This window comes from Mastigoproctus giganteus, chromosome 7, assembly GCF_048544385.1.
Source record: "Mastigoproctus giganteus isolate SK-2022 chromosome 7, ASM4854438v1, whole genome shotgun sequence".
NCBI classification, from domain to species: domain Eukaryota; kingdom Metazoa; phylum Arthropoda; class Arachnida; order Uropygi; family Thelyphonidae; genus Mastigoproctus; species Mastigoproctus giganteus.
In genome coordinates this window covers 164144742-164171339 of record NC_143581.1, presented here as the reverse complement: position 1 = coordinate 164171339, position 26598 = coordinate 164144742, and the positions used below count along the sequence as shown (strand labels likewise).

The 26598-nt window shown below is 36.0% G+C and overlaps 1 protein-coding gene across 3 annotated transcripts in view; it reads right to left on the bottom strand.

Annotated features, from left to right (window-relative positions):
- Positions 1–26598, bottom strand: part of LOC150083311 (protein FAM193A-like) — a 359376-nt gene that overhangs the window by 284789 nt on the left and 47989 nt on the right. For all 3 annotated transcript variants that reach the window (XM_090377966.1, XM_090377967.1, XM_090377969.1), the window contains exon 3: positions 15091–15131. In XM_090377966.1, coding sequence (XP_090234092.1) covers positions 15091–15131 — 41 coding nt within the window. The remainder of the gene's footprint in view (positions 1–15090; positions 15132–26598) is intronic.

Here is a 26598-nt window from a genome sequence, read left to right as displayed (position 1 = left end):
AGTATCTAATCAGATTGGTCAGGCAAGATTTCCACTTAACAATTCCATGCTGTGTCTGAACTATAACTGCAGCCTTGTCTAGATGGTCCTGAAATACTTCTTTAACCAGAGTCCATTATTTTCCCTGGAACAGAAATTAAGCTAACAGGTCTATAATTATTCATGTCACCTTTTGATCCCCTTTGTGAAGTGGGGATACATCTGCACATTTCCAGTCCATAGAGACCTCCCCCAAATCTAAGGATGATCTCTTAATTATGGCTAAAGATTTCCTTATCTCCTTGGCTGCTGCCACCTTTAATATAATTGGATAAATATAATCCAACCCCAGGCTTTTTTATTATTATTAAACTTCAACAATTTCTCCTCCACTTACCTCTCAGTTATCATAAAATCTTTTAGCTCCGTCAGATTTTGATGAATTTCTGGCATTTCCCTCCCTAAATAACTTTTCATGCATGAATGTAGTTGCAAAATACATATTCAGTTTGTCAGCAACCTGAGCAGGACCTTCAACAGTTAAACCATTGACATTAAGTAGACCAATGTGATTCAATCTCTTCCTTCTACTTTTAAATATAAGAAGTCTTTGCTGCTTTTCTTAGCATTCGTTCTTTGCCAGAGCTCATAATCTGCCTTAGTTTGGCTAACCTCATTTGTGACTTGATTACAGACTAGTTTATATCTACTACAGACTTCTGTATCATCTGATAATTTACATGTATACCATGCATTTTTCTTCTCTGCCACAAATCTCATCAGTTCATCCAACATCCATTTATGTATGACCTTGGAAAGGTTATTTCTTAGTTGGTATGATAAGCCTAGTAGCATTGATTACTTCCCTAAATGCTTTCCATTTCAAATTTGCTGTTGGTAACATCAGATAGTTCCACTGTACAGAAAAGAATGAATGAAAGTGTAAATGTGTGAGAAAAAGAACACAAACCATAAATGCTACAGTTAAGTACACATTAACGCTAGTTTTAATTAGTATTTAAATTTACACTACACATCATTGCATCCGTTCCCTGGTGTGTGAGAAAAAGATGAATGAGTGTGAGTGAGAAAAAAAATAAAAAAAAAGAAAGAAAGAAAAAAATATATATATATGAAACTTGGAGGGAAAAAAAAAAAAATAATATATATATATATGTGTGTATAAAATATAAGAAAAAAGTATTAAAAAAAAATAGAATGCAAGTAGAGTGAGAATGCAGATTATGAATGAATAAATGTGTGTCTCTTCCACCCCTTTGCCTGGTGGGTTCCCCACTGCCAGCTAACATATCCCACCCCCGGAGCAGGATGGACAGCTTGACTTTCCTACCAGATTCAACACTACTTGGACATGACAACCATCACCGACGAAAACATTCTGAGGTTTTGCTGCCGACACGTCATTGGCAATCTGAACTGGGTACTCTAACCCGGTTCCCTTTAAAACCCCATCCCCAGGCATGCCTACTCTATCGTCCCTATCCTTCTATGTTTCCCCCTCAGTCTTCAGTCTCCCCCACCCCTCGCTCACTAAACTGACTGAATACACCCCTTAACAATGCCGCCAAATTCTAATCAACGTCTAAATTCTATCGCTTTCTTGTAAATCTCTTTCGGCCAAATTCTAGTGTACATTTTTTTTTTTTTTTAGGCCTTGCCATTGAAATCCTTGGGAATTAGGTAGTGGAGCCTGCCAGAGTACTTAAATAATCTATTGGGTGCCTGACCTGCCTCCTCATGGCAAAGTGTGGGCAATGGTGGGTCCCAATAGGGGCCCAATGGCTAAATGGTCAGAGAAACAAAAGAACATAACGCTACACAACAGACCACTCCCCGCACACTTTTTAAATCTCTGGCCTCCACAGTGTCACTCACAAAGAATACAATGTGAAGATGGGGGAACCCCCTGGTGCCATCAGACAACTAACACACTTTACACTTGTGCAGAAATGAAAAACTGCTTGACAGAGAATATGGTAAGCCTCTTAAACAGGGCATAGGGGCACCAAGGTCTGGGGGCACCAAAATTCAAAACTTTTATTATAATAATATTTAATAAAAGTATCTTCAATGGCGCCAAATACATTTCTGCCTCCAGGCCCCAAAAACCCAAGGGGCATGTCTGCTGCCTAAGAACACTGTTCACCTTATGAAAACAAAAGTCCTTCCCTTTACCCATTACAGTAAAGGGAAAGACTTTTGCTATTCTCTTTACTGAGAGAGTAGTTATCTCTCTCAGTAAATTCCACATCAGCACATTGTGATCACTGCTACCCAAGGCATCTTTTACTTGTAGGTTCTTAATTCATGAAGAATCACTACTGATAATTAGATCAAGAGTACTGCTGATTATCTTGGATTAGGAGAGCCAGCACATTTTTTTTTTTTTTGGTAGTTGTTGGCGCATCGGCTTCTGTGGCCATAGTGCACCTCCCAAAGTTTTTGCAGTACTTTGATCCAAGCCCGAGGCGGGATTCGAACCCGCGACCTTGGGGTTGCCAGACAGGCACTTTACCCACCTGGCTAGCCCGGTCGGCAGCCAGCACATGACATACAGAGAAAGAGTGGAGATTGCAATTAAGTCTGGCTTGGATAATGTTGGGAGGTCAATTTACCTGAATCACATGGTGAAAATTTCCATGTGATTACTGAAAAAACGAAAAACTCCAAGTTGGAAACCAGAAAATGTAAAATAAAGCTGAAGAAATGTTAATACCGCAGTTCTAAAATCAATAACAATCAAATACATGTCAGATGCCACAATGGTGGCTTCTGATGTCTGTCTTTCTCAGCAAAGAGGAGCACAGATTAATATGGAGATAAAATGCATGCAAATGTTACAAGATATTGTGAAAGCAGGAGAAGAATACGCAGATGTTATTATTAGCTATATGGTAGGTGCAAGGAAGGCTGAGGGTTATGCTGCACCAGCCAAAAAAAAAAAACATTCCCAAGTTACCCTGAGAGAAAGAGAAGTAGAAGGGAATCACCAAGAAAGAGAAGAATGATGATATCCAACTCAGGACCCAGGGATAGGTGATTATCCCGTTATACCTGGGAGTGCCAAGCCCATACTCACCAGATGTGAGCCTCTGGGGTTGTTAATCACACTCATATTTTAAATGATTTCAACCAGATACATCTACAACAGAAGAAGCTCTACTGTCTGTGACTGATTAAGTTAAAAAGGGAAAAAAAAAGTGAAAAAGGCAACAAAGGTGTTAATTTTTGTATTTTACATATTTACTCTTTTCCACTGTTAAAGGCCTAACGGGTCCACATTAAGTAATTCAACAATCATGAAGTTTCAATCTTCTCTTAGGCTGTTATATGGCTAGGCAGCTGGTTAGTTTGGATTTTAATGGTACATCAGCTACTAGTGTTATAATGCATCCATGTTGAAATGATCAATATCGAAAAAAAGTCGCCATTTAGGGTTGAATGTGAAAGTGTCTGCAATTCTGCCCAGACACAATAGGAGGGAGTATATGATGACAGCCTTGTCGATCAATTCGGCCCTGGAGAGATTGTGCAAGACTCAAGGGGTAGAATATTTTTTAAGCCTGGTCTGTGCTTGTTGTCAAGAGAGACTGCTTCAACAGGGATGGGGAACATTTAAATAGAAAGGGTGCAAGAATATTTGCTGATGCTATCGAGGCAGTGTTAGGTGGGTCAGAAAACTGCTAGCTTCAGGGGGGATACACAGTGATTCTTGCACTGCTTCAATTAGAATGAGCAGAAGCCTGGAAAGCAAGGTAATGGAGATTTCCAGGACTGCTGGGAGTCATAGTGGAACAAGTAAATACATGGGCTGTGTAAGGTTCCACAAGAGTAGAAACAGGTGCATGTATACTTGCATGTACACCAATGCTAGAAGTACAGTTAATAAATTTGATGAGCTTGAAGTGCTAGTCAAGACATCAAAGGCAGATATTGTTTGAATATCAAAGACATGGTGTCACACAGATATAAGCTGTTGTTGTTGTTGGTTTGGATTTTATTGGCGCATTAGCAACTAAGGCTATAATGCGCCAAGACCACAGATATAAGCCGTGCAGAATTAGAATTTGGGGAGTACAATGTGTACAGGAAGGATAGACAGGACAATGTAGTGTTCAGTATGTTTGGTGTGAAATAAGCACTGGGAAAGGAAAAATGAGAGTAGGTGTGTGTTATAGGCCTAATGAATCTGATGAGTATAATGATCAACTGTACAGAGAAATAAAGTGAGCCAGTAAATCAGAATGTCTTATAATGGGGAATTTTAACTTTCCAGATATTGACTGGAATTTGTGGGTTGGTCACTCGCACACTAGCAAGACTTTTTTTGGATTTATTGGAAGACTGTTTTCTACAGCAACATGTTTGGGAGACAACCAGAGGGAGTAATACTCTTGATCTGATTAACAGCAGTGATTATTCATGCATTAAGAATTTGCAGATAAAGGAATCACTGGGTGACTGATCACAATGTACTGATGTGGGAATTACTTAAAGATGTAACTACCATCAAGGCTAAAGAGAAGGCTTTTGCTTTCGTAAAGGTGACTACAGAGGTCTCAGACAGTTTATAATTCTGTACAGTGAGAACAACTGATGATGTTACCAACGTTGAATTCTAAATAGGAAGCCTTCAGGGACTTAATTTGGGAGCCTACTAGGCTGTTCATTCTAACTAAGAAATACTGTTCAAGGTTTAGGCCTAAATGGATGTCAGATTAATGAGGCTTGTGGCAGAGAAGAAGAATATATCGGATGCATATAAAGTATCAGGTGAAACAGAAGCCTATGGCAGGTATAAACTAGTTTGTAATCAAGTCACGAAGGAGGTTAGGCAGGCGAAGGCAGATTACTAGAAACCTTTGGCAAAGGATGCAAAGAAAAACAGCAAAGAGTTCTTTACTTTTGTAAACTCTAGAAGGAAAGGGATGAATCAGATTGGACCACTTAACATAGATGGATAGACTGATGATCATTCTCAGGTAGCTGATAAACAATGGGTATTTTGCATCTACATTCACACATGAGGAGTTATTCAATGAGGGGAGTGCCAGAAGTTTATCAAACTCTAACAGGAAGCTAAGTGATTTTGTAATAACTGAGAGCAAAGTGGAAGAGAAATTGTTGAAATTAAACATAAGGAAGGCACCTGAGGTGGAAGGGATCTATCAAAGTTATATTAAAGGAGGCAGCAAAGGAAGTAAGCAACCCTTAGCCATAATTATGAGAGCTCCCTTGGATTCAGGGGACATCCCCATGGACTGGAAGTGTGCAAATGTATCACCAATTCACAAAGGGGATTCAAAAGGTGACAAGTAACTACAGACCAGTTCCTCCTTAAATTTATTTAATCTACCAACCACAATGACAGATGGAAGTTTGTTCCAGCAATTAATCACCAGCTGGCTAAAGGCAAATTTCCGCACATCTATTCTACATCTGTCCTTCCTCAATTTCAATTTATGCCCCCTTAGGTTCGTAATCTGAACAAGTGGAACAATCCCATCAGAATTCAGCGTGCTCAACCCATTCAAGGCCTTACACACCTCAATCAGATCACCTCGCAGGTGCCTAGTCTCCAGCTGCTGCAATTTGTAGAATTTAAGCCTCTCCTGGTAAGAGGATCCCTTCATTCCCCCTCACCAATCTTGTTGCCCTTCTCTGTACAAGGTCAAGCAAATCTACATCCTTCCTAAAATGAGGCCTCCAGACCTGCACACAGTACTTAAGGAGTGTCCTGACCATTGCCTTATACAGAGAGACAATCACCTCCTTTCCCCTGATAACAAAATTCCTGTATATCATTGACAACAACCCATGACCTGCCCTGGCAGTCTGTCTGCATTTCTCAGAAAACTTCATATCTGACTGCACAGTTACTCCCACGTCTTTTTCATTTTCTACCTCCTTAAGTGTAGTAACCACACAGTTGGTACATTTCTCTGGGGTTACTTCTACCTATATGCAGTACTTTGCATTTTTCAATGTTAAACTTCAGTTGCCACTTTTCAGCCCATCTGCCCAAATTTTCTAGATCCTGATGCAGTAACACACTGCCATTACTGTCATTAACAACCCTGCCACCCTTTGTATCATCGGCAAACTTCGATTCAATATCATTGATAAATATACAAAACAACAGTGGACCCAACACCAAACCCTGTGGGACTCCATTAATAACATTAGTCCACGAAGAGTAGCACCCATTGATTACCACCCTCTGTCTTCTCCCACTCAACCATCCTTTTATCCATTGTAGCAACTTACCCTTAATACCATTCTGCTCCAATTTGTACAGTAGTCTTCCATGCGCAACAGTGTCAAAAGCTTTCCTGAAATCCAAATATATGATATCAAAATTATTTTTTGCATCCAGTTCTTTTGTAACCACATCATAATAACCAATCATATTTGTCAGACAAGACTTTCCCTTAACAAACCCATGCTGTGTCTGAATTATTACTGCAGTCTTGTCTAGATGATCCTGCAATGCATCTTTAACCAGTGACTCCATTATTTTACCCAGAACAGATGTTAAACTAACTGGTCTGTAATTACTCGTGTCACCCTTTGATCCCCCTTTGTGAATTGGGGACACATTTGCACATCTCCAGTCTGTGGGGACCTCCCTCGAGTGCAAGGATGCTCTCATAATTATAGCTAAAGGTTTGCTTACTTCCTTTGCCACCTCCTTTAATATAACTGGATAGATCCCATCCACCACAGGTGCCTTTCTTATGTTTAACTTCAACAATTTCTCCTCCACTTTGTTCTCAGTTACTACATAATCATTAAGCACCCTGTTACAATTTGATAACCTTGTGGCATTTTCAAATCTTAATAACTCCTCATGTGTGAATGTAGATGCAAAATACTCATTCAGTTTGTTTGCTATCTGAGCAGGATCATCAACAGTCGAACTATTGCAGGATCATCTAGACAAGACTGCAGTAATAGTCAAGAAACAGCATGGTTTGTTAAAGGGAGGTCTTCTCTGACCAATCTGATTGGATACTATGATGTGGTCACAAAGGAACTAAATGCCAAAAATAATTTTGATATCATATACTTGGATTTCAGGAAAGCTTTTGATACTGTTGCACATGGAAGACTGCTGTACAAATTGGAGAGTTATGGCATTAAGGATAAATTGCTACAATGGATAAAGAGATAGTTGAGTAGGAGATGACAGAGTGGTAATTAATGGACACTGCTCTTCGTGGACAAATGTTATTAGTGGAGTTCCCCAGGGTTCCGTGTTGGGACCATTGTTGTGTTGTATATTTATCAATGATATTGATGAAGGTATATCAGGTTTAATGTCCAAGTTTGCAGATGATACAAAGGTTGGCAGGATTGTTAACGACAGTAAAGACAGTATGCTACTCCAACTGGATCTAGATAAGTTGGGCAAATGGGCTGAGAAGTGGCAACTGAAGTTTAACACTGACAAATGCAAAGTACTGCTATTTGGGTAGCAATAACCAAAGCGAAACGTACCAACTGTGTGGTACTACACTCAGGGAAGTGGAAAGTGAAAAAGACCTGGGGGTAATTGTGCAGTCAAATATGAAGTTCGCTGAGCAGTGCAGATGGGCCGTCACAAGGCAGGTCATGGAATCTTGTCAATGATATATCGGAATTTTGCTAGCAGGGACAGGGAGGTGATTATCCCGTTATACAAGGCAATGGTCAGGCCACACCTGGAGTACTGTGTACAGGTCTGGAGGCCTCATTTCAGGAAGGATGTAGAGTTGCTAGAACAAGTACAAAGAAGGGCAACAAGATTGGTGAGTAGAACAAAGGGGTGCTCTTACCAAGAAAGGCTTAAGTTCTGCGAATTGTGAGCACCTGGAGAGTAGGCACCTGCGAGGTGATCTGATGAGGTGTATAAGGCCTTGAATGGGTTGAGCAAGCTGAATGCTGATGGAATTCTTCCTCTTTCTCAGACTATGAACCTGAGGGTGCATAGTTTCAAACTGAGAAAAGATAGTTGTAGAATAGATGTGTGGAAATTTGTCTTTATCCAGCAGGTAGTTGACTGGTGGAACAGACTTCCATCTTTTGTTGTGGAAGCTGATAGCCTAAATAAATTTAAGGCTGAGCTGGACAGGCATTTGGAACAAATGGAGGGGTGAAATGGGAGGTTTTTTTGTTTTTTTTGGCTGATGCTGCATAAGCTTGCTTTCTTGCATCGTATGCCTCTACTAATGCTAATTTGCCAATGGCTAGGCAGCAGTTGTTATTTACATCATTTATACAAAACAGACACATCTACTTCTTTTCCATTATGCTCTAGCAAATATTATATTTAAAATTTACTATTTAATTTTTTTTTAAAGAAATGCAACTATCATTATAACATGGGAATATACGGAAATATCACCACTGTTAATTCAGTGGTGATATTTAATTCAGTGTATCACTTAATGAATCATTAAATGATTCATTAAGTGATGAATCATTTAATGAAAATGTATCATTAAATGAGGTGTACCTATACTTTCTCATTCTTTTTTATTTGCTTAGAACTTTTAATGTTCTTTTAATAATTCTTAAGTATTCATTTTTTGAAATGAAACTCATGCTCCTAAAGTAGGAAGTAATTAGAAATTAACTGGCTATGTCAAAAAAAAAAAAAAAAAAAAAAAAAAGTTTCTTACACTCAGTTTCTTACACAACACCACATATATCACAGGAACTTACAATTATCATTCTGATAAGAATACAATGATAACTATATTTAGCACTCTTGCAGTCTCAAACAACAATCAACTCAAATGCATACACTACCGCACTCGTGCAACGACCACTAAAGTAGAGAAAAAAAAAAAAAAAAACACTTACTCAACATCATTCACTTAGCTTCCAACTCCATACTAACACTATTAAGAAAAAGTCTAATGAGTGACTTTGAACCACCTGTTTTTTTTTGTTTTTTTTTCCCTCTTATATTGGTTATATCATATGTGCATTCTCACCAGAATGTTTGAGGGGCACACATTAATCTGTTTGTACAAGTTGCTTTTGCATGGTAGAAAACTGAAGCTAAAGTTTCGGCTTTAATTTCATCTTTGCCTTTCCACTAGAAGCACTACTCTTTCACTATAGGCCACCTTTACGCTGACAATACAGTATGTAGGAAAAATTTACTGACTTTAAATAGAAGCAGTGCTATAACGTAATCTAAACTTCAACCACTGATTCACAAAGCTGCAAATCAATATTCAACATAGGTTAGGTAAACTACTACCTTCCTACCCTTACACTATAATGCACATACAAGAAACAATTGTACCCTGTAAGAGATGGGGCAAAAAAGTACAATTTAAGCAGTGATATGGGGTTATGCATTTATGTATAGTTAAGTACAGTAAACCCTCACTATAACAGATTACGATTAAGAGAAGTGAAAAGTGTTACTAATTAATAAATATAAAAGTAATTGTTTTCACCCAACGTTTTGTAATACTTTATTTCTCCTGGCTTTTTATTAAAAATTGAAATGTAACACTTATATCATTGATCATATGAAATTTCATAAAATTAAACAAACAGCAACCCTGATATTTTAATATGCAGTTGTTTCTGAAATGTACTTTACTTATTTCCTCCTGGATTTTAAGAAAAGTTAAAAGATATTGTGTATTTCGCATTTCTATTGTAATTAATTAATATAATAAGAATACAGTAATAATTCATGAGTTAAGTATTTAATAAATTTGATAACAGAAAAACTAGCTCTTCAAGTTTCATATGAGCAAACTAAGAACATTTATTTTTTATGCATCTGTCATATTGCCCATTCATTTCTTAATAAGTGCAAGACAGCAAACATAATATCCAATTCTTCAGCAACAATACAAAGAATATGGATAGGAATGATAGGTATTGTTTCTGCAGTCATTAAGTGAAAATTGTTTCAGATGAGGTAAGATTATTATTAAATTGTTTCTTTACAGTTATTTTGTTAATTATCACCAGAAGTATGGCTGTTTACATTATCAGACAGTTGCATAATTCTTCTTTCAGTAAATTAGATGCTGTTCATTGTTTAATTCTCTCTCTCTCTCTCTCTCTCTCTAATTTTCTTGGTGTGCTACTAATTAATGCTGAGAAATAGGAGAAGCTTCAAGTGACACAAGCTAATAATAGCTCAGTAAACTTAATGGATGCTGACAACCAATCAGGAATCACAACAACTCTCAGTTACATCCAGGATATTTCACAACCAACTGATCAACAGGAAGATCCCATGACTGGCAACAATAAATAAATTATTTAACATTATAACAACAACAAAAAATAACTTGCTAAGTTTTTTTTTTTTTTTTTTAATGAAAAAGGAGTGAAGACTGCTCAGAGATGTTTATCACAAAATCTGTCAAATGATCTTTTACTCTTTGATCTTAACCAGTAAGAAAACAGGGTAGTACCATCATCATCACTACTTACTGAATACGAGGTCTGTTCAAAGAGTATCTGGTTTGTGCTCATTCAAGACAGACAATTGAGTGCACTATGATAAAGCATAACATGTTTAGACATGTCTAATCATTTTCTACCTGTGGTAAGCTATCTGCACACAACAATATGCTAATGTCAGCCAACAGTTTTCACATCCCATATTTCAAAATGTTGGAGTGCACTGCAAGATGTGTATATTATATTTTACTTTATAATTTAAAAAAACCACAGATAAAACATTTGATTTTAAAACAGCATAAGGAACTCTGCAATGGGATGTACACAAGTTTTTTACTGGTACTGTCATTTCAAATATGGTAAGGAGTGTCAAAAGTTAACTGCAATCTGGATAGCACTCAACTTCAAAAAATGATGAAATCATATATGAAGGGTCAAAACTTTAGCACAGAATCACCAAGATTAACTGTTTGTGAAACTGCTGAAGAAACCTGCATCTCCATCAAATCACATCATTTCATTTTAAAGAATTAAAGAAAACATAAGGATGGTTTCTCTACAGCAGGGGTCGGCAACCTTTTTTGAGTGAAGAGCCATTTTTGATCTAATTAAAAAAAGAGAGAATCAGAAGAACTGCACCTCAGCTCAACCTGGGAGGAGGGGGGGGGAGTTTGTTTAAGAAATGGAAGAGTGGGAAGGTGTTTATTAAAAAAAATAGATATTTCGAAATATTATTTATTAAGACTGAAAAAACACAACAAAAATCCAATTAGGTACGAATTATGATGACTTTTGCTGCTGAACTTCTTGAGTAAGTCTCTCAACATCAGGAGAGTATGCTGTAATTTTCATCTTTAAACATGCTGGGAGACTCGCATCGTTCAGACGGTTTCTTGATTTATTTTTAATATAGTTCATGTTTGAAATATTTTGCCAGCAGAAATTCGTTGAACCAAAAACTGAGAGAAGACCAAACGCAAATATTTTCAAATTTATATAAGTGTCCGGTAAGCTACCCCATGCATCCAACACAATTTGGTCTTGCTTTTTCAACTGATCTGTCACGTCCATTTGTATAGAAGAGCAGCCTTTTGCCTCTCCACATCCTCAATTTCAGTTTTAAGGCTCTCCACATGTCCTTGATTTTTAAGTCCTCTAACTCCATTTTGAATTGTGCTTCATGTGGGCTAAAAGTTAGAGTCGCAGTTACATGCTCAAAGAGCTACGTGCGACTCGCGAGTTGCAGGCTGCTGACCTCTGCTCTACAATTTGTGCCATAGTTATTAACAGAAGAACAATGTGTACACCACCAGCAAGTTGCGTCTGATTTATTTGAAAGTGTCTAATTACGAAGCATTTTTGAAACATATCGTAACTGGATATGAAATATGGGTTTACAAGTGTATCCTGAAATCAAACAGCAGTCATCCCAGGGGATAACCCCTGATGCAAAAAAAGCAGTGTGCAGAAAAGTGAAGGTCATGTTGCTAGTGTTCTTTGACTGTAAGGGTGTTGTCCACCATGAATAAGCTCCAGAGAAACAAACAATTAATAAAGGGTTCTACATTAAAGTTCTGAAATGCCTTACTGATGCAATCAGAAGAAAACGACCAGAAAAGTAAAATCCAAATGCTGATTGCTTCACCAATGCACTTGTTACTTTTGTTACTTGTACAGAATTTTTTGACCAAACATGGAACCTCTCAAGTCCAGAAACCCCAGATTCGTTAGAAGTGTTTCTTATCATGTGACTTTTTTTGTTTCCTTGACTGGAAAAAAAAAAAAAAAAAAAAAATATCCCTGGAGAGACTTCAACTTAGTGACATATAACCAACAGAGTAATATGACAGCTCAGTTTTCAGTGATTTCTAAATCTGTTTTCTTGAAGTGCTTATGTTTTTTGCAAAATGCTCCCAATTGTGGAAAAATAGTTGAGTTAAGTGCATCATCTCAGAATGACACTATTTCGAAGGGGATTAATTAGCCCACCCCATGAGTATGCTTACTGTCACTATGTCATAGCAGTCAACATACCTTTTTTGAACAGACCTCAAATGAAGGATGGCCGCAATTTTCCTCAACAGATAATAGCTTTCCACACAGTTGACTTTTTGATATGACAATCAACCAATGTCAGGAGGGAAACATTCAATCATGTTGAGTTTCACACACATCAGAATAAGCTGATCTTTGGGCAAGGTTTTCTGCGCATAGCTGTGGCACAAATCAAAATACAAATTACAAGTGCCAATGATCTTACAGAAAAGTAATGATTTGCAATGCAGTTTTCAGTTTAATTTTGGTTTCCTGTCAGTTCTGGTCTATGTACTTTATATGTGCATTTTGTGCCTGCATGATATATTTTAGTTCATCGCACAGGTAGTTTCAACTTCTGTTTTTTTTTTTAAATGATCTCAAAGAGATCAGATGAATAAGCTAGCGCTAATAATGTAAAGGAGAAAACTACCAAAAAAGCTCGTTGGAGGAAACGAAATTGAATATTCTGTAAAAGGATGAATTCAGGAGAGCACTAGTTTTATATTACATTTAATGGTATTGGGCTATCTGAGGTATTACAAGCTATTATTGTAAATAATGTAAATACAGTATAGATATAAGGTTCTGTAATTTTAAGGTAAGTTTCTTTCATTTTCTTGAACGTATTACTGCATTCATGCTTTATTGCATAATTAATGTATTTAAAGTTTAAAGACTTAAATATTTCTGCTGCATTTAATATTTTTATATAGAGATGTATTCTGTTAAAATCTACAAACACTTGTCACACCAACCAGTTTAAATTATTTATACTTAAACTATTTATTTATATTTAAATTATCGGCGAAGGTAAAGAAAGCAAAGCCTGCACGAGAACGACGAGAAACGTCGGATAAATTACGCGGAAAATTAGTTTGCCGATACAGCACTCTAGTGCTGCTCACTCGGTAAACAGACGGTGGGTGTTATCGGTCTGGAGCAAAGTCGAGAACAATATACTGACTGACAGGTAGGCGTGGCAAACGACATGCTGATTGGTGCGCGAACACAACACACAATAACATCGGTTTAGTATCACTGTAGCAGCACTAATGGTAACTTGTCTTAATCGCACATGCCCTAACATTTACTGTAATGGTGAAAAAAGGTCAGCTTACCTCGACTTGAATCCCATGGGAGCTTGAACCCCTCCTGAAATGGAGGGGATAACCTAACCTTTTTTCTTTAGAATCAGTCATATTTAGAAATATATTTATTTTTTATGACTGTATTTTTATTTTCTTGTTCAATAATATGCCCTAACAGTGAAAAAAGGTCAGGTTACCTCCACTTGAATCCCATGGGAGCTTGAACCTCTCCTGAAATAGAGGGGGTAACCTAACTTTTTTTCTTTAGAATCATGAGTGGACTAGCACATAAATTGTTTATTAATAAAATATTAATTTTTTATTACTGTACTTTTATTTTTAAAGACACTCATGCGGATACACACGTATCATAATGTTAATCAGCACCTACTGGTAAATACACATCATAATGCCAACCAATGACTACACAGTAGCTTGTTGTCTGTCGCACCCACCACCAATCATTTCATTGTTTGCCACGCCTACCTGTCAATCAATATATCCTTCTCAATTTCTGCTCCAGACCAAGCAGCGCTAGAGTGCCGTATCAGGAAGCTAATTTTCCGCGTAAGTTATCCGACGTTTCTTGTCGTTCTCGTGCAGGCTTTCTTTACCCAAGCCAAATTATTTTCTATGGATAATTAACCCTCCAAAATCAATGTAGATTCACTTAGTTCTGTTTTTAATGGTCGCAGTTAAGAACACTAAGCAAGGGAATGCCTGTATAAGTAAAAATAATGCTGAATTTATGTCCTTAAAATGATTTCATAAATTTAAAACTGGAAGACTAGTAGTATCATGTTTTCATTATATTTATAATGTTTTTCTTTTTTCCTAGTGGAATTAACAAATGTTTTGATGGACTGAAAACACATAAAAAATAAATTTTTTTTATTTTAAAACTTTCAATTATTTTATAATAAAAAGGTTGGATGTAATATGCATGATTATTGCAATCCAGCAACATGGTAAAGCATTGATATATTTCAAACAGAATTCGAATAAACAAACTTTTTTTTCAGAAATAAAAAAGAAAATTTGCTGCTAATAAGACAGGGTGCCCACCATATTTGTTAAAACTACACACTATAAACTCTACAATTCCACTCAGTGTATACCTGGCAGAATCACTAATCCAGTCCATATATAAAACTTATTATTACAGTAGTAAAATATATTTTATACAAAAATATCTTGCAAGCTAAGAGCCTAACTCACTTTTCACACAGTTCCTCAACCTCACGATTTATGGATTTGCATTTCACATATCTACAGGAATGAAACCCTTTTAAATGGAAAAGTCTTACTGTAATGAACTTCCTCATTCAATGTTACACAACAGCACACTTCTTATAAACAAAATCATACACCAAAATAGTATAGCATAAAATACATTTAAATACAAAAAAACTGACACTAATAAAAAATTTGATTTTTAAGATTACTTATTTACAGTAGACCATACTTCTAGCCATGATATAGAGTAAATAAAAAAAGTTGTGAAATAAGCTAAGACAGAAGTAGCTACAGCATTACATACTTTTGCTACTGTTTCATTTTCTGGAATTTCTCCTTTCCTACCTAAAAAAGAAAATTTCATGTTTAGTAGTTTGCATACTTAAAGATCACATACTTAAAGTATTTAGAGTTAATCATTTAGATGCTAATTTTAGATGACTTAAAATAACCACTAAATATGCTATACCAATACTTACTATTACTAAGGTATTAACTATTATGAGACACAACAGTAATGTCTCAGACTTTTTGGTTCAACAGGTCTTGTCATGCTGTTTACTCATTTTAGCTCAGCAGATGCTTCTCATTTTGCACTGTATTATATGAATGTTACAAGTAGATGACCTGGGGAAGCATAATATGATTTAACCCTGTACTTAAGTGAAGTTATCTAATAAATAATTAGGCTGCTTTATTGAACACCCCCCCCTTTTTTACATTTCTGTTGTTATATTCTAAAGGTAGAACTAAGTGGCAGTTTTGAAAAGTACAGCAATGCAAATAAAATAAAGCATAATATTTCAAATCGATACTAAAAACACATATAGCAAAGAGAAAATTTTTAAATTTATAAAAACATTATACTCCCAACAAAATAATCAAATCATGGTTGTAGTAATTAATGCTTACATCAAAAAATTCCTAAAGTATTTGTAAAAAAATTTGTTCACATATTTTTACTTATATTTATCATAGAAGTTCATCAAAAAAAACTATTTCACTTGGGAGGGATGGGACCAGTGAGGACACATGTCAACTAAAAAGAAACTGTCCACAGCTACATAATGAGACAAAGCCTTCTTATGGTGGAGAACTTCTCAATTCTTTTTACTCATTTAGTTTGTAACCACATTACATTTGTTTATTTCTTCTTGTCTGTTTATGTGTTTTAATAGTTATGTATGTGCTTATTAAGAAAAATCATCTAGCATTTCACTATTATGAATAGTTGTCTTATCTTTTGTACAATAAAGATGAATTTATTTATTTATTTAAATTCTTGCTATGTGTATGTGTATGCCATATCCAAAAGGTGCACCGATTTAAATGTCTCCACCCTACAAATTGGGGCGCCTCCGTAGCCAGGTGGGAAGGAGCAGCAGTGCGTAGCACACGCTTCTTGATTAGACCGGGGTTCGAGCCCGTCACCACCAAATACGGAGGATGCGGAAAGGTCAGGGAATGACCACCGCATATCCGGGAGCAATATGGCCTTAGTTACTAATGCTCCTAAAAAACCAAATAACAAACAACAACAAACAAACCCTACAAATTTTGCCTCATTTATACCAAAGCACCATGAACAGTCAAACTAACAGAAAAAACTTATCTGCAAAATGATCTGAACCTCACAAAATACATATGTAGTCTCACTGAGACACATATGTAGTCTCAGTTCCAATCTCAATGACATCCATTCTGCGAAGCTTCTTTTTCTGACAAAATCTCACATACATGTTTTAATAACTTAACTTTATCAAGTAGCCCATAACATATGACATTAATATTCACAGAGCTTTTAGTATTGGTGATTTGGCATAGATATAGTATCACAAATAAGTAGCTCAAGAGTCCAAATCATGTAGGTTAGCGATAGATAGACAAATTTATCTTCTATTATAACGGCTTAGAATTTACAAATGTAACGGTACAGTGCAGTGGTTTTCAACCTTTTTTTAATAACAGCACCCCTAAATGATTTATTTTATATTGCGGCACCCCTACTCAATTTTCTGCCTGTTAGATCTGATTCTCTGTGTGTGTGTGTATATATATACATAATATTAAAAAATATATGTTATTTATTATAATAATAATTATAAAAATTTACATTTCATAATACAAATTATATATATACAGTATATAATTTTATTCTTTATATAGAGGCACTAAGTAAACATCAATTATAGATCACCACAAAATTAAAAAGATACTGTACACCTTTTTATAATGAAATAAAGATATAAATTAAAAAATAATAAGTTTAAATAACTTAAACCCAAATTACGTGGCACCCCTGGAATGTTGCGGCACCCTGGTAGAAAACCACTGGTATAGTGTAATACATACAACTTAAACTTGGTAGGAGATACAAAATACATATACTGTAAGCTCAATATTGCAATATATAAATATAATAATAATGATGATAAAGATGACTGTAATGAAATTACTGAAAGTCTTAGCAAACAAGAAAGGTATTAAAAATGAAAAATTAAAAATATTAAACTGGATTATGGATCTGGGATACTACAGAAATCGTAGAAAGAACCGGCAACCATAATGAAATATAGACAAAAATGTTATTATCAGTGTATTAGGTAGGGGAGCTGAACTGTCAGGTGTAATTACCATGGAAGAATTGAGAGTGCCGTAAGCCAAAAAACAAATTATCTGAAATAAAATGCAATCAACATAAGCATAATTAATGTAAGTAAATTATTATTAACTTATATTAATTATACTTATGTTAATTGCATTTTATTTCAGGTAATTTACTTTTTAGCATACAGGTGTTCATTTCTTCCATGGTAATTACACCTGACAGTTCAGCTCCCCTACCTAATACACCGATAATAACATTTTTGTCTATATATATATATATATATATATATATATATATATATATATATATATTTGATGTTTACTGTACATTTTTATTTTATCTTTATTATGAAAGATTCAGTTTCCAACTATTTTAAACGTTATTCAAATATATGTGTGTATATATATATATATAAGCTAAATTAAAATAGGATATTGCCAGTAGCATGGCAAACCAGTAGAGTGAAAATGAACTGAACCAAATAAAATAACAGAAAAATATAAGGAGGATAAAGAAGAAAAGGGTAGCATTGAAGCAACGTTCCTAAAATAATTTAGAAATTAAGCCAATTAAAAGAAATTTAGCAACCCCCCCCCCCTAGTAAGCACCCGTTTCCGAATTATGTGAAATCTCACTTAGGTGGAAACGTAAACTAACATTACATGAACAAATAAACTGAAAATTAATAAAATAGACTGACCATTATGCCCCATCTCGACAAAGGACCAGGAGGCCAATAACAGCCAAGGAATCACTGCATTTCGAAAGCTAAACAAATCGATGCAATGACGGAATGATACTAAGATCAAACCGCCGATGCAATAAATTTGCATAGCGGTGGTCCTTATGCAGCAAAAAATGATAAAACAGAAAGCCTAGCTCGCATGGCCAAACCAAGTAAGTTGCTACAATGGATAAAAGGATGGTTAAGTGCTAGAAGACAGAGGGTGGTAATCAATGGGTGCTGCTCTTCTTGGACTAATGTTATTAGTGGAGTCCCACAGGGTTCAGTGTTAGGTCCACTGTTGTTTTGTATATTTATCAATGATATTGATGAAGGTATATCAGGCTTAATGTCGAAGTTTGCAGATGATACAAAGGTTGGCAGTGTTGTTAATGACAGTAATGGCAGTGTGCTACTGCAACAGGATCTAGATAATTTGGGCAGATGGGCTAAGAAGTGGCAACTGAAGTTTAACCTTGACAAATGCAAAGTACTACATATGGGTAGAAGTAACCCCAGAGAAACGTACCAACTGTGTGGTACTACACTTAAGGTGGTAGAAAATGAAAAAGACTTGGGAGTAATTGTGCAGGCAGATATGAAGTTTTCTGAGCAATGCAGACAGGCTGCCAGGGCAGGTCATGGGGTTTTGTCAATGATATATAGGAATTTTGCTAGCAGGGAAAAGGAGGTGATTATCCCTCTGTATAAGGCAATGGTCAGGCCACGCCTTGAGTACTGCGTACAGGTCTGGAGGCCTCATTTTAGGAAGGATGTAGATTTACCTGAGCGTGTACAGAGAAGGGCAACAAGATTGGTGAGGGGAATGAAGGGATCCTCTTACCAAGAGAGGCTTAAGTTCTGCAAATTGCAGTGGCTGGAGACTAGGCACCTGCGCGGTGATCTGATTGAGGTATATAAGGCCTTGAATGGGTTGAGCACGCTGAATTCTGATGGGATCCTTCCACTTGTTCAGATTGCGAATCTAAGGGGGCATAAATTCAAATTAAGAAAAGACAGATGTAGAATAGATGTGCGGAAATTTTCCTTTAGCCAGCGGGTGGTTAATTGCTGGAACAAACTTCCATCTGTCGTTGTGGAAGTTGATAGGTTGAATAAATTTAAGGAGGAACTGGACAGGCATTTGGAGGGAATGGTGTGATTTTTTTTTTTTTTTTTTTTGGCTGATGCTGCATAAGCTCATACATTTGCTTTCTTGCATCACATGCCACTACTACTACTACTACTACTACTATATGTTACAATGGTTGAGATCATGGGGAAGGTTCAAGATGGACTGCAGGTTGGCCACACTTTAATGGGGGAAATCTGCTTCTCACACTCCTCTCTAAATATGCACAGTAGCTCAATAATGCTTAAGTCGATAGGAGGGAGTATATAATGAGAGCCATGTCGATCAATTCGGCCTGGGAGAGATTGTGCAAGGCTCAAGGGGCAGAATTTTTCTCAGCCTGGTCTGTGCTTGTTAACAGGAGAGACTGCTTCTATAGGGATAGCACACACTTAAATAGAAACGGTCCAAAAATATTTGCTGATGCTCTCAAGGCAGCATCACTGTAATTTGCAAAATTTAAGCCTTTCTTCATAAGAGCAACCCTTTGTTCCATTCACTAATCTTGTTGCCCTTCTCTGTACTCGTTCCAACAGCTCTACATCCTTCTTAAAATGGCTCCAGACCTGTATACAGTACTCAAGGTGTGGCCTGATCATTGCCTTATACAAGGGGATAATCAACTCCTCATCCCTGCTAGAAAAATTCCTGTATATCATTGACAAGACACCATGAGCTACTCTTGCAGCCCGTCTGCACTGCTCAGAAAACTTCATATCTGCCTGCACAATTACCCCAGGTCCTTTTCATTCTCTACCACTGTCAGTGTAGTACTACAGAGTTGATACGTTACTCTGGGGTTACTGCTTCCCATAAGTAGTACTTTACATTTGTCAATGTTAAACTTCATTTGCCACCTCTCAGCCCATCTGCTCAACTTTTCTAGATCCTGTTGCAGCAGCGTACTGTCATTAATGTCCTTAGCAACCCTGCCAACCTTCATATCGTCTGCAAACTTGGACATTAAGCTTGATATACCATTATGAATATCATTTATAAATACAGAAAACAACAATGGACCCAACACTGAAGCCTGAGGGACTCCACTAATAACATTAGTCCACGATGAGCAGTGTCCACTGATTACCACTCTCTGTCTTCTCCCGCTCAACGATCCCTTTATCCATCGCAGCAATTTGCCTCCAATACCACACTGCTCCAATCTGTGCAGCAGTCTTCCATGTGCAACAGTATCAAAAGCCTTTTTAAGATCCAAATATACGATATCAAAGTTATTCCCTGCATCCAGTTCCTTTGTGACCACATCATAGTATCCAATCAAATTGGTCAGGCAAGACATTCCCTTAACAAAACCATGCTGTGTCCGAGCTATAACTGAAGTCTTGTCTAGATGATCCTGCAGTGCTTCTTTAACCAGTGCCTCCATTAAGTTTCCTGGAACAGAAGTTAAACTAACAGGTCTATAATTACTTGTGTCGCCCTCTGATCCTCCTTTGTGAATTGGGGTCACATTTGCACAACTCTAGTCCACGAGTACCTCCCCTGAGTCCAAAGAAACTCTCATAATTATGGCTAAGGGTTTGCTTACTTCCTTTGCTGCCTTCTTTAATATAACTGGATAGATCCCATCCACCCTGGGTGCCTTTTTTATGTTTATTCTCAACAATTTCTCCTCCACTTTCCTCTCAGTTATTACAAAATCATCAAGCTCACTGCCAGTTTAATTCACCTCTCCCTGAATAATTCCTCATGTGTGAATGTAGATGCAAAATACTCATTTAGTTGGTTAGCCACCTGAGCAGGATCATCAACAGTTGAATCATCAATATCCAGTGGACCAATCTGATTCTTCCCTTTCCTTCTAGAGTTTACATAGGTAAAGAACTCTTCTGTTTTTCTTTACATCCTTTGCCAAAGATTTCTCATAATCTGCCTTTGCCTGCCTAATCTCCTTTGTGACTTGGTTAAGGACAAGCTTATATCTATCATAGGCTTCTGTGTCACGTGTTAATTTATATGTATCCCATACATTTTTCTTCTCTGCCATATGTCTCATTAGTTCATCTGACATCCATTTAAGCCTAAACCTTCAACAATATTTCTTAGTTGTTATGTAAAGCCCAGTAGGTTCCAAGATAAATTCTTTGAATGCTTCCCATTTTGAATTTGTTGTTGATAACATCAACAGCTGGTCCCACCGTATAGAATTTAAATACTGTCTCAGACCACAGTAGTCATCTTTACGAAAGCAAAAACTCTTCCCTTTGCCCCTGATGGTAGTTACCTCTTTGAGTAAATCCCACTTCAGCACACTGTGATCACTGCCACCTTTATCTGCAGATTCTTAACATATGAAGAATCACTACTGATAATCAGATCAAGAGTATTACTCCCTCTAGTTGCCTCCTGAACATGCTGATGTAGAAAACAATCATCCAATAAATCCACAAAAGCCTTGCTAGTGTGTGTGTGCGACCAACCCAAAAATTCCAGTCAATATCTGGGAAATTAAATCCCCCATTATAGGATTCTCTGATTTACTGGCCCACTCTATTTCCCTGTACAGTTTCTTATTATACTCATCAGAGTCATTAGGCCTATAACACACTCCTACTGTTAAATTTTGATTTCCCAATGCTTATGTCACACGAAACTGACTCGACACTGCACTGTCCATCGATGTTGACTGGCTTCACTTCCTTTTATGTGTTATTTTTTTTTATGTGTTTCTTAACTAATAGCATCTTAACTCATTTTATGTGTTTCTTAACTAATAGCATAACCCCTCCTCCCTTCCTATCCTGTCTATCCTTCCTGTACACATTTTACTCCCCAAATTCCAGTTCTGCATTCCTTATATCTGTGTGACACCACGTCTCTGATATCCCAACAATATCTGCCTTTGATGTTTTGAGCAATACCTCAAATTCATCAAATTTGTTTACCAAACTCCGTGCACCTGTTCCTATTCTTAGCTACCCTAACACAACCCATGTGGTTACTTGTACCGCAATGACTCTCAGCAGTCTCTGAAATACCCTGCATCTTGTTTTCCAGGCTGCTGCTCATTCCAATAGAAGGAAGCAGTGCAAGAATCACTTTCACCTCTGCCAGTAGCTACTGTTAATCTATTAGTCCTTGTATCCCCCCCCCAAGCTAGCAGTTTTCTGACCCACCTAACATTGCCTCGATAGCATCAGCAAATATTCTTGCACCCTTTCTATTTAAGTGTATCCCATCTCTGTAGAAGCAGTCTCTCCTGTTAACAAGTACAGACCAGACTGAAAAAAATTCTACCCCTTGAGCCTTGCACAATCTTTCCAGGGCCGAACTGATCGACAAGGCTCTTATCATATACCCCCTGCTATCGTGTCTGGGGTTTCCTGTGGCATTTACCAAACATAAACACTCGCTGATGTTCGAAAAAATGTGAATGAAAATTCTTTTGAAAATATGAAGTTTCCAGTAGTCAAGAGTCCAGTTTTTGTGTTCCTTACACCATTGCATCTTTCATTCAGTAGAAGAATTACCATCAGTAATGAGTGGCTTGGCAATAGTGCCTCTACTATGCTCTTCTTTATAAAGCTGAAATAAATTGCAGCTTTATGAAGTTCTCACCAAACTTTTTTGGTAGAAACTAGATTTTGAGACACATTAAGTTCTTCAGTTGTTTTTGAGGTGTTTTTTTTTTTTTTTTTTTCAGGCTACAATCCTTTTCAGTGTCTGGCAGTCTCTTTCCGTCAGCTTCAGATTCCTGCCACAATTCATCCTATCAGATTTTGTTTTTCCATACTTGGTGAATGCAGACATCACTTTTGATACAGTTGCCCTGGATACATTAAACAAAGCAGTTTTAGTCACTGATGTTCCTGCTAAACATACACATACACCTACAATTTAAACTATTTGGAATTTTGAATGGTCAGTCATTTTCTTCATGTACCTTTATACATCTACTCTAAATAAAACATCAGCTTTTATCATCTTTCCTTCACAGCACTACCTGCAAGAAACACAAAAAAAAAAAAAAAAAAATCATCATTACTGCATGTTCATAAATATTTCATACAGCCATTACAAAAACTACTACAGCTGAAACCCATTAAAACACGATTCTGTTTATAATTCAATGCAAGCATGGCTCCCATTTTTTGTCAGTTGAAAGATGTTTTTAGTCACTGAAAATCAACATTTTGGATTCCGGATGATGGGTGGCGATATTTTCAGTTTAACATGAATCTGCAGTAAGCATTATCCTTTGATTTCCGTAAGAATAATGATAAATGACTTTTAACTTTACTTGTTGATGTGTATCGTGGAGGCACTCACTGGTTTGCAAACTGGACTTAAATTTCTTGAAACAGAAAAGGTAGATTCCCTTTCAATTTTACATTCAATTTCAAGTTAAAACACCTTATTGAAGTTGTTAAAAAGAAACAAAGAGATGCAATGAAAGAGTCAACCCTTCATACAGATTTTTTAGAATATGAAAGACTTGAAAGTAACGACTAAAATAGGAAATCTACTTAGTAGTTGAAAGAACACGGAGTACATTATATTTTCCCTTTCTCCCGAATTTGACCGTTTGTTAATTTCAAAACATGATCGTAACAGTCAACACAACCACATGGAAACAGTTTTTGTGAGTATTAATTTATTTTAGTGACAAAAGGTGTGTGTTTATCATGTTTATGTATATTTAACATGAATATTGGTTTTTTAAATACTTTACTGTACAGTGCATCTGTAAAATAGCAGTATCTGGCTGTTTGGCTGAAAGATCTGCTTTTTCATTTCCTGTTATCCCAGAATGCCCTGGGATCCAGCAGAATTAGAATTTTCTAATGTGATCCTGTTTACAATGTAATTCTTTGGACCCCGAGCATCATGTTATAACAGGTTTCACCTGTACTTTCATATTAGGTGTTTTATTTTGTTCATCCCCTGTACATGGTATATATTTAGTTTTTTTTTTTTTTTTAATTATGATTAATCCCACATAAGCTTTGCTTCCTTGCAATATTTTTTTTCAGTATTAATACAGTACAAAATACTGTTGAAGTCACAAAGAACAGCATTGTGAAATGTAAATATTGGGAATGAAAAAAAGAGGTTTTGTTAAGTGTGACAATTCAATGGTTGTTCATTAATGAAACATGCTAGTTAATTCATGGAATTTTTTTTGCATTCACAATTGTCATAAGTCAGGTGTTTGTAACCTGTTGTGGAGTGAGCTGGTCATATAGCATCCCTGGTGCTTTTCCAATTTATGCTGGCAATATCTGATATATCATTTATAATTAATTTGCTGCATATATATATATATATATATATATACACTATCATTGAATTATATTAAATATTAACATAAGTTAAATTATAATAAAGTGAATGTTTCTGGGCTACTATTTATATCTATTCTTTCTTTTCGTTCGTTTGTTTATTTGGGTTATTTTTATGTTAATTTTCGCTCTACAGTTTTTGCCATACTACTGGCTTATGTTTTATTTTATTTAATTTAAAATATTGGATATATATATATATATATATATATATATTGGATATATATATATATATATATATATATATTAACTATTACCAATGCACTGATGCAACACAAATCGAAAAAAGCATCAGAGATGCTAAATTACCAATCACAATAATTAATTTATATGTGAAGGTCTGTTCCAATTTGGCCTTATTTTTGCTCTTCACAAGTGTTAATCTACATAAGGATCATCAGACTGATTGTCTATTCTTAGGCACTGTCATAGCTTTGGACATCCTAAAGTGCTTCATTTTAAGTCACTGTCTTATGGAGTGTTACCATCTTTACTGCATAATTAAGTTAAATTGGATTGTTCTCAAAGGGGCTTCACCTTCACTGTTTTAACTTCTCTTTTGGAGTGCCACAGGGTACTCCACTGTGCCCTTTACTGTTCATCAAATATTTCAGTGACCTTGCAATAGCACACCAAAGTTTATCAAATTTTTGCTGATGACCATAAAGTCTACAAGTTTATCAATTCAATCTCTGCTTTTCATATTTTACCGTCTCATCTCGAATTCATCTCATATTGACTAAATGAAAACAATATCTTTAAAGGCAAGTAAGTGCAAGCTATATTGGTTTCCCCAACCCCAAACATTTCATATTAATCAGGAATAGGTCAGAGTTGTTGATCATTTCAGAGATCTTAGTGTTACCATACATCATGATCTTCATTCATCAGTTCATATATAACATTGTTCCCAATGCTTTTCAGCTTCATGGTCTCATTAAATGCACTACCTCAGCTTTCAATAGCGAGGCTGTTATTGTGGCCCTTTCAAGCAAATGATTTTAGCTATCATTGACTATTGTGCCATTATTTGGTCTCTGTCTCAGAAATACCTTTGGGACATACTCAAAAGTATTCAAATCAAATTTATTAATTTCCTTTATTTCAAGAAATGCATCCAGTTCCACCACAGCAATTACAACACTCTATACAACAGTTTATTTAATTCTTCCTAATTTACAACATAACCTTCGCTCTTGCCATTTCATTTATCATTTAGTTCAGTTTTATCAACTCTTCTAACTCTTATTCCTTGACACATTCCTCAAGCAAATACCTGCATTCAATGCACATTCTCCTTGCCTCTTCTTAAAACAAGCTATTCAATCTATGAGTCTGGTATTTCTGTAGTATGAAACTAATCTTAAGATAGGTTGGTTGGGTGCTTGCTTGCTTATTTGTTGGTTAATCATGCATTGGCAACTAAGGCCATAATGTGCAAAGTAAAGACAAAGAAAACACATCAAAAAATATATTTGGTAAAATCTAAACAGATTGCCACACCAAAAGAAGGAAATGTGTATCAAAAATATAAAATAATAAATGCAAATACGTATGTATAAATTAATTATATAGTATCGGTGTAAATACACCATAGTTAATCCATATATTTGAACTACGTATGTAGCGTAGAGGGCATTGTTTTAATTGTATCTCATAATGTGGTTGCCTTCACAACGGCATCTCTCATAATGTGGATATAACTTGGTGTGTTAAAGTAACTTTTTTTTTATTCCAGGATTCATCTGTTATGTTCAATTAAGACTAACCAAGAGTATTTAGCCTCTTAATTTTTACATTATTATTCATATGTCATTATATATGTTGTTCAAAGCTGTAAATAAATAGTTGCATATTACTAATTATTGTACATTAATATTAATTGTTATTTTGTTTTTCTTCATATAGGTGAACTAATGTTTATCATTATAATGTCTGCATTATTCCAAATAAAGAAGTAGAAAATAATTAGAAACTCTGTTCTACAATGATATTGGCCTTTGCCATTGCAAGGCACTTATGTCAGCAGCAATAGCACAAAAATC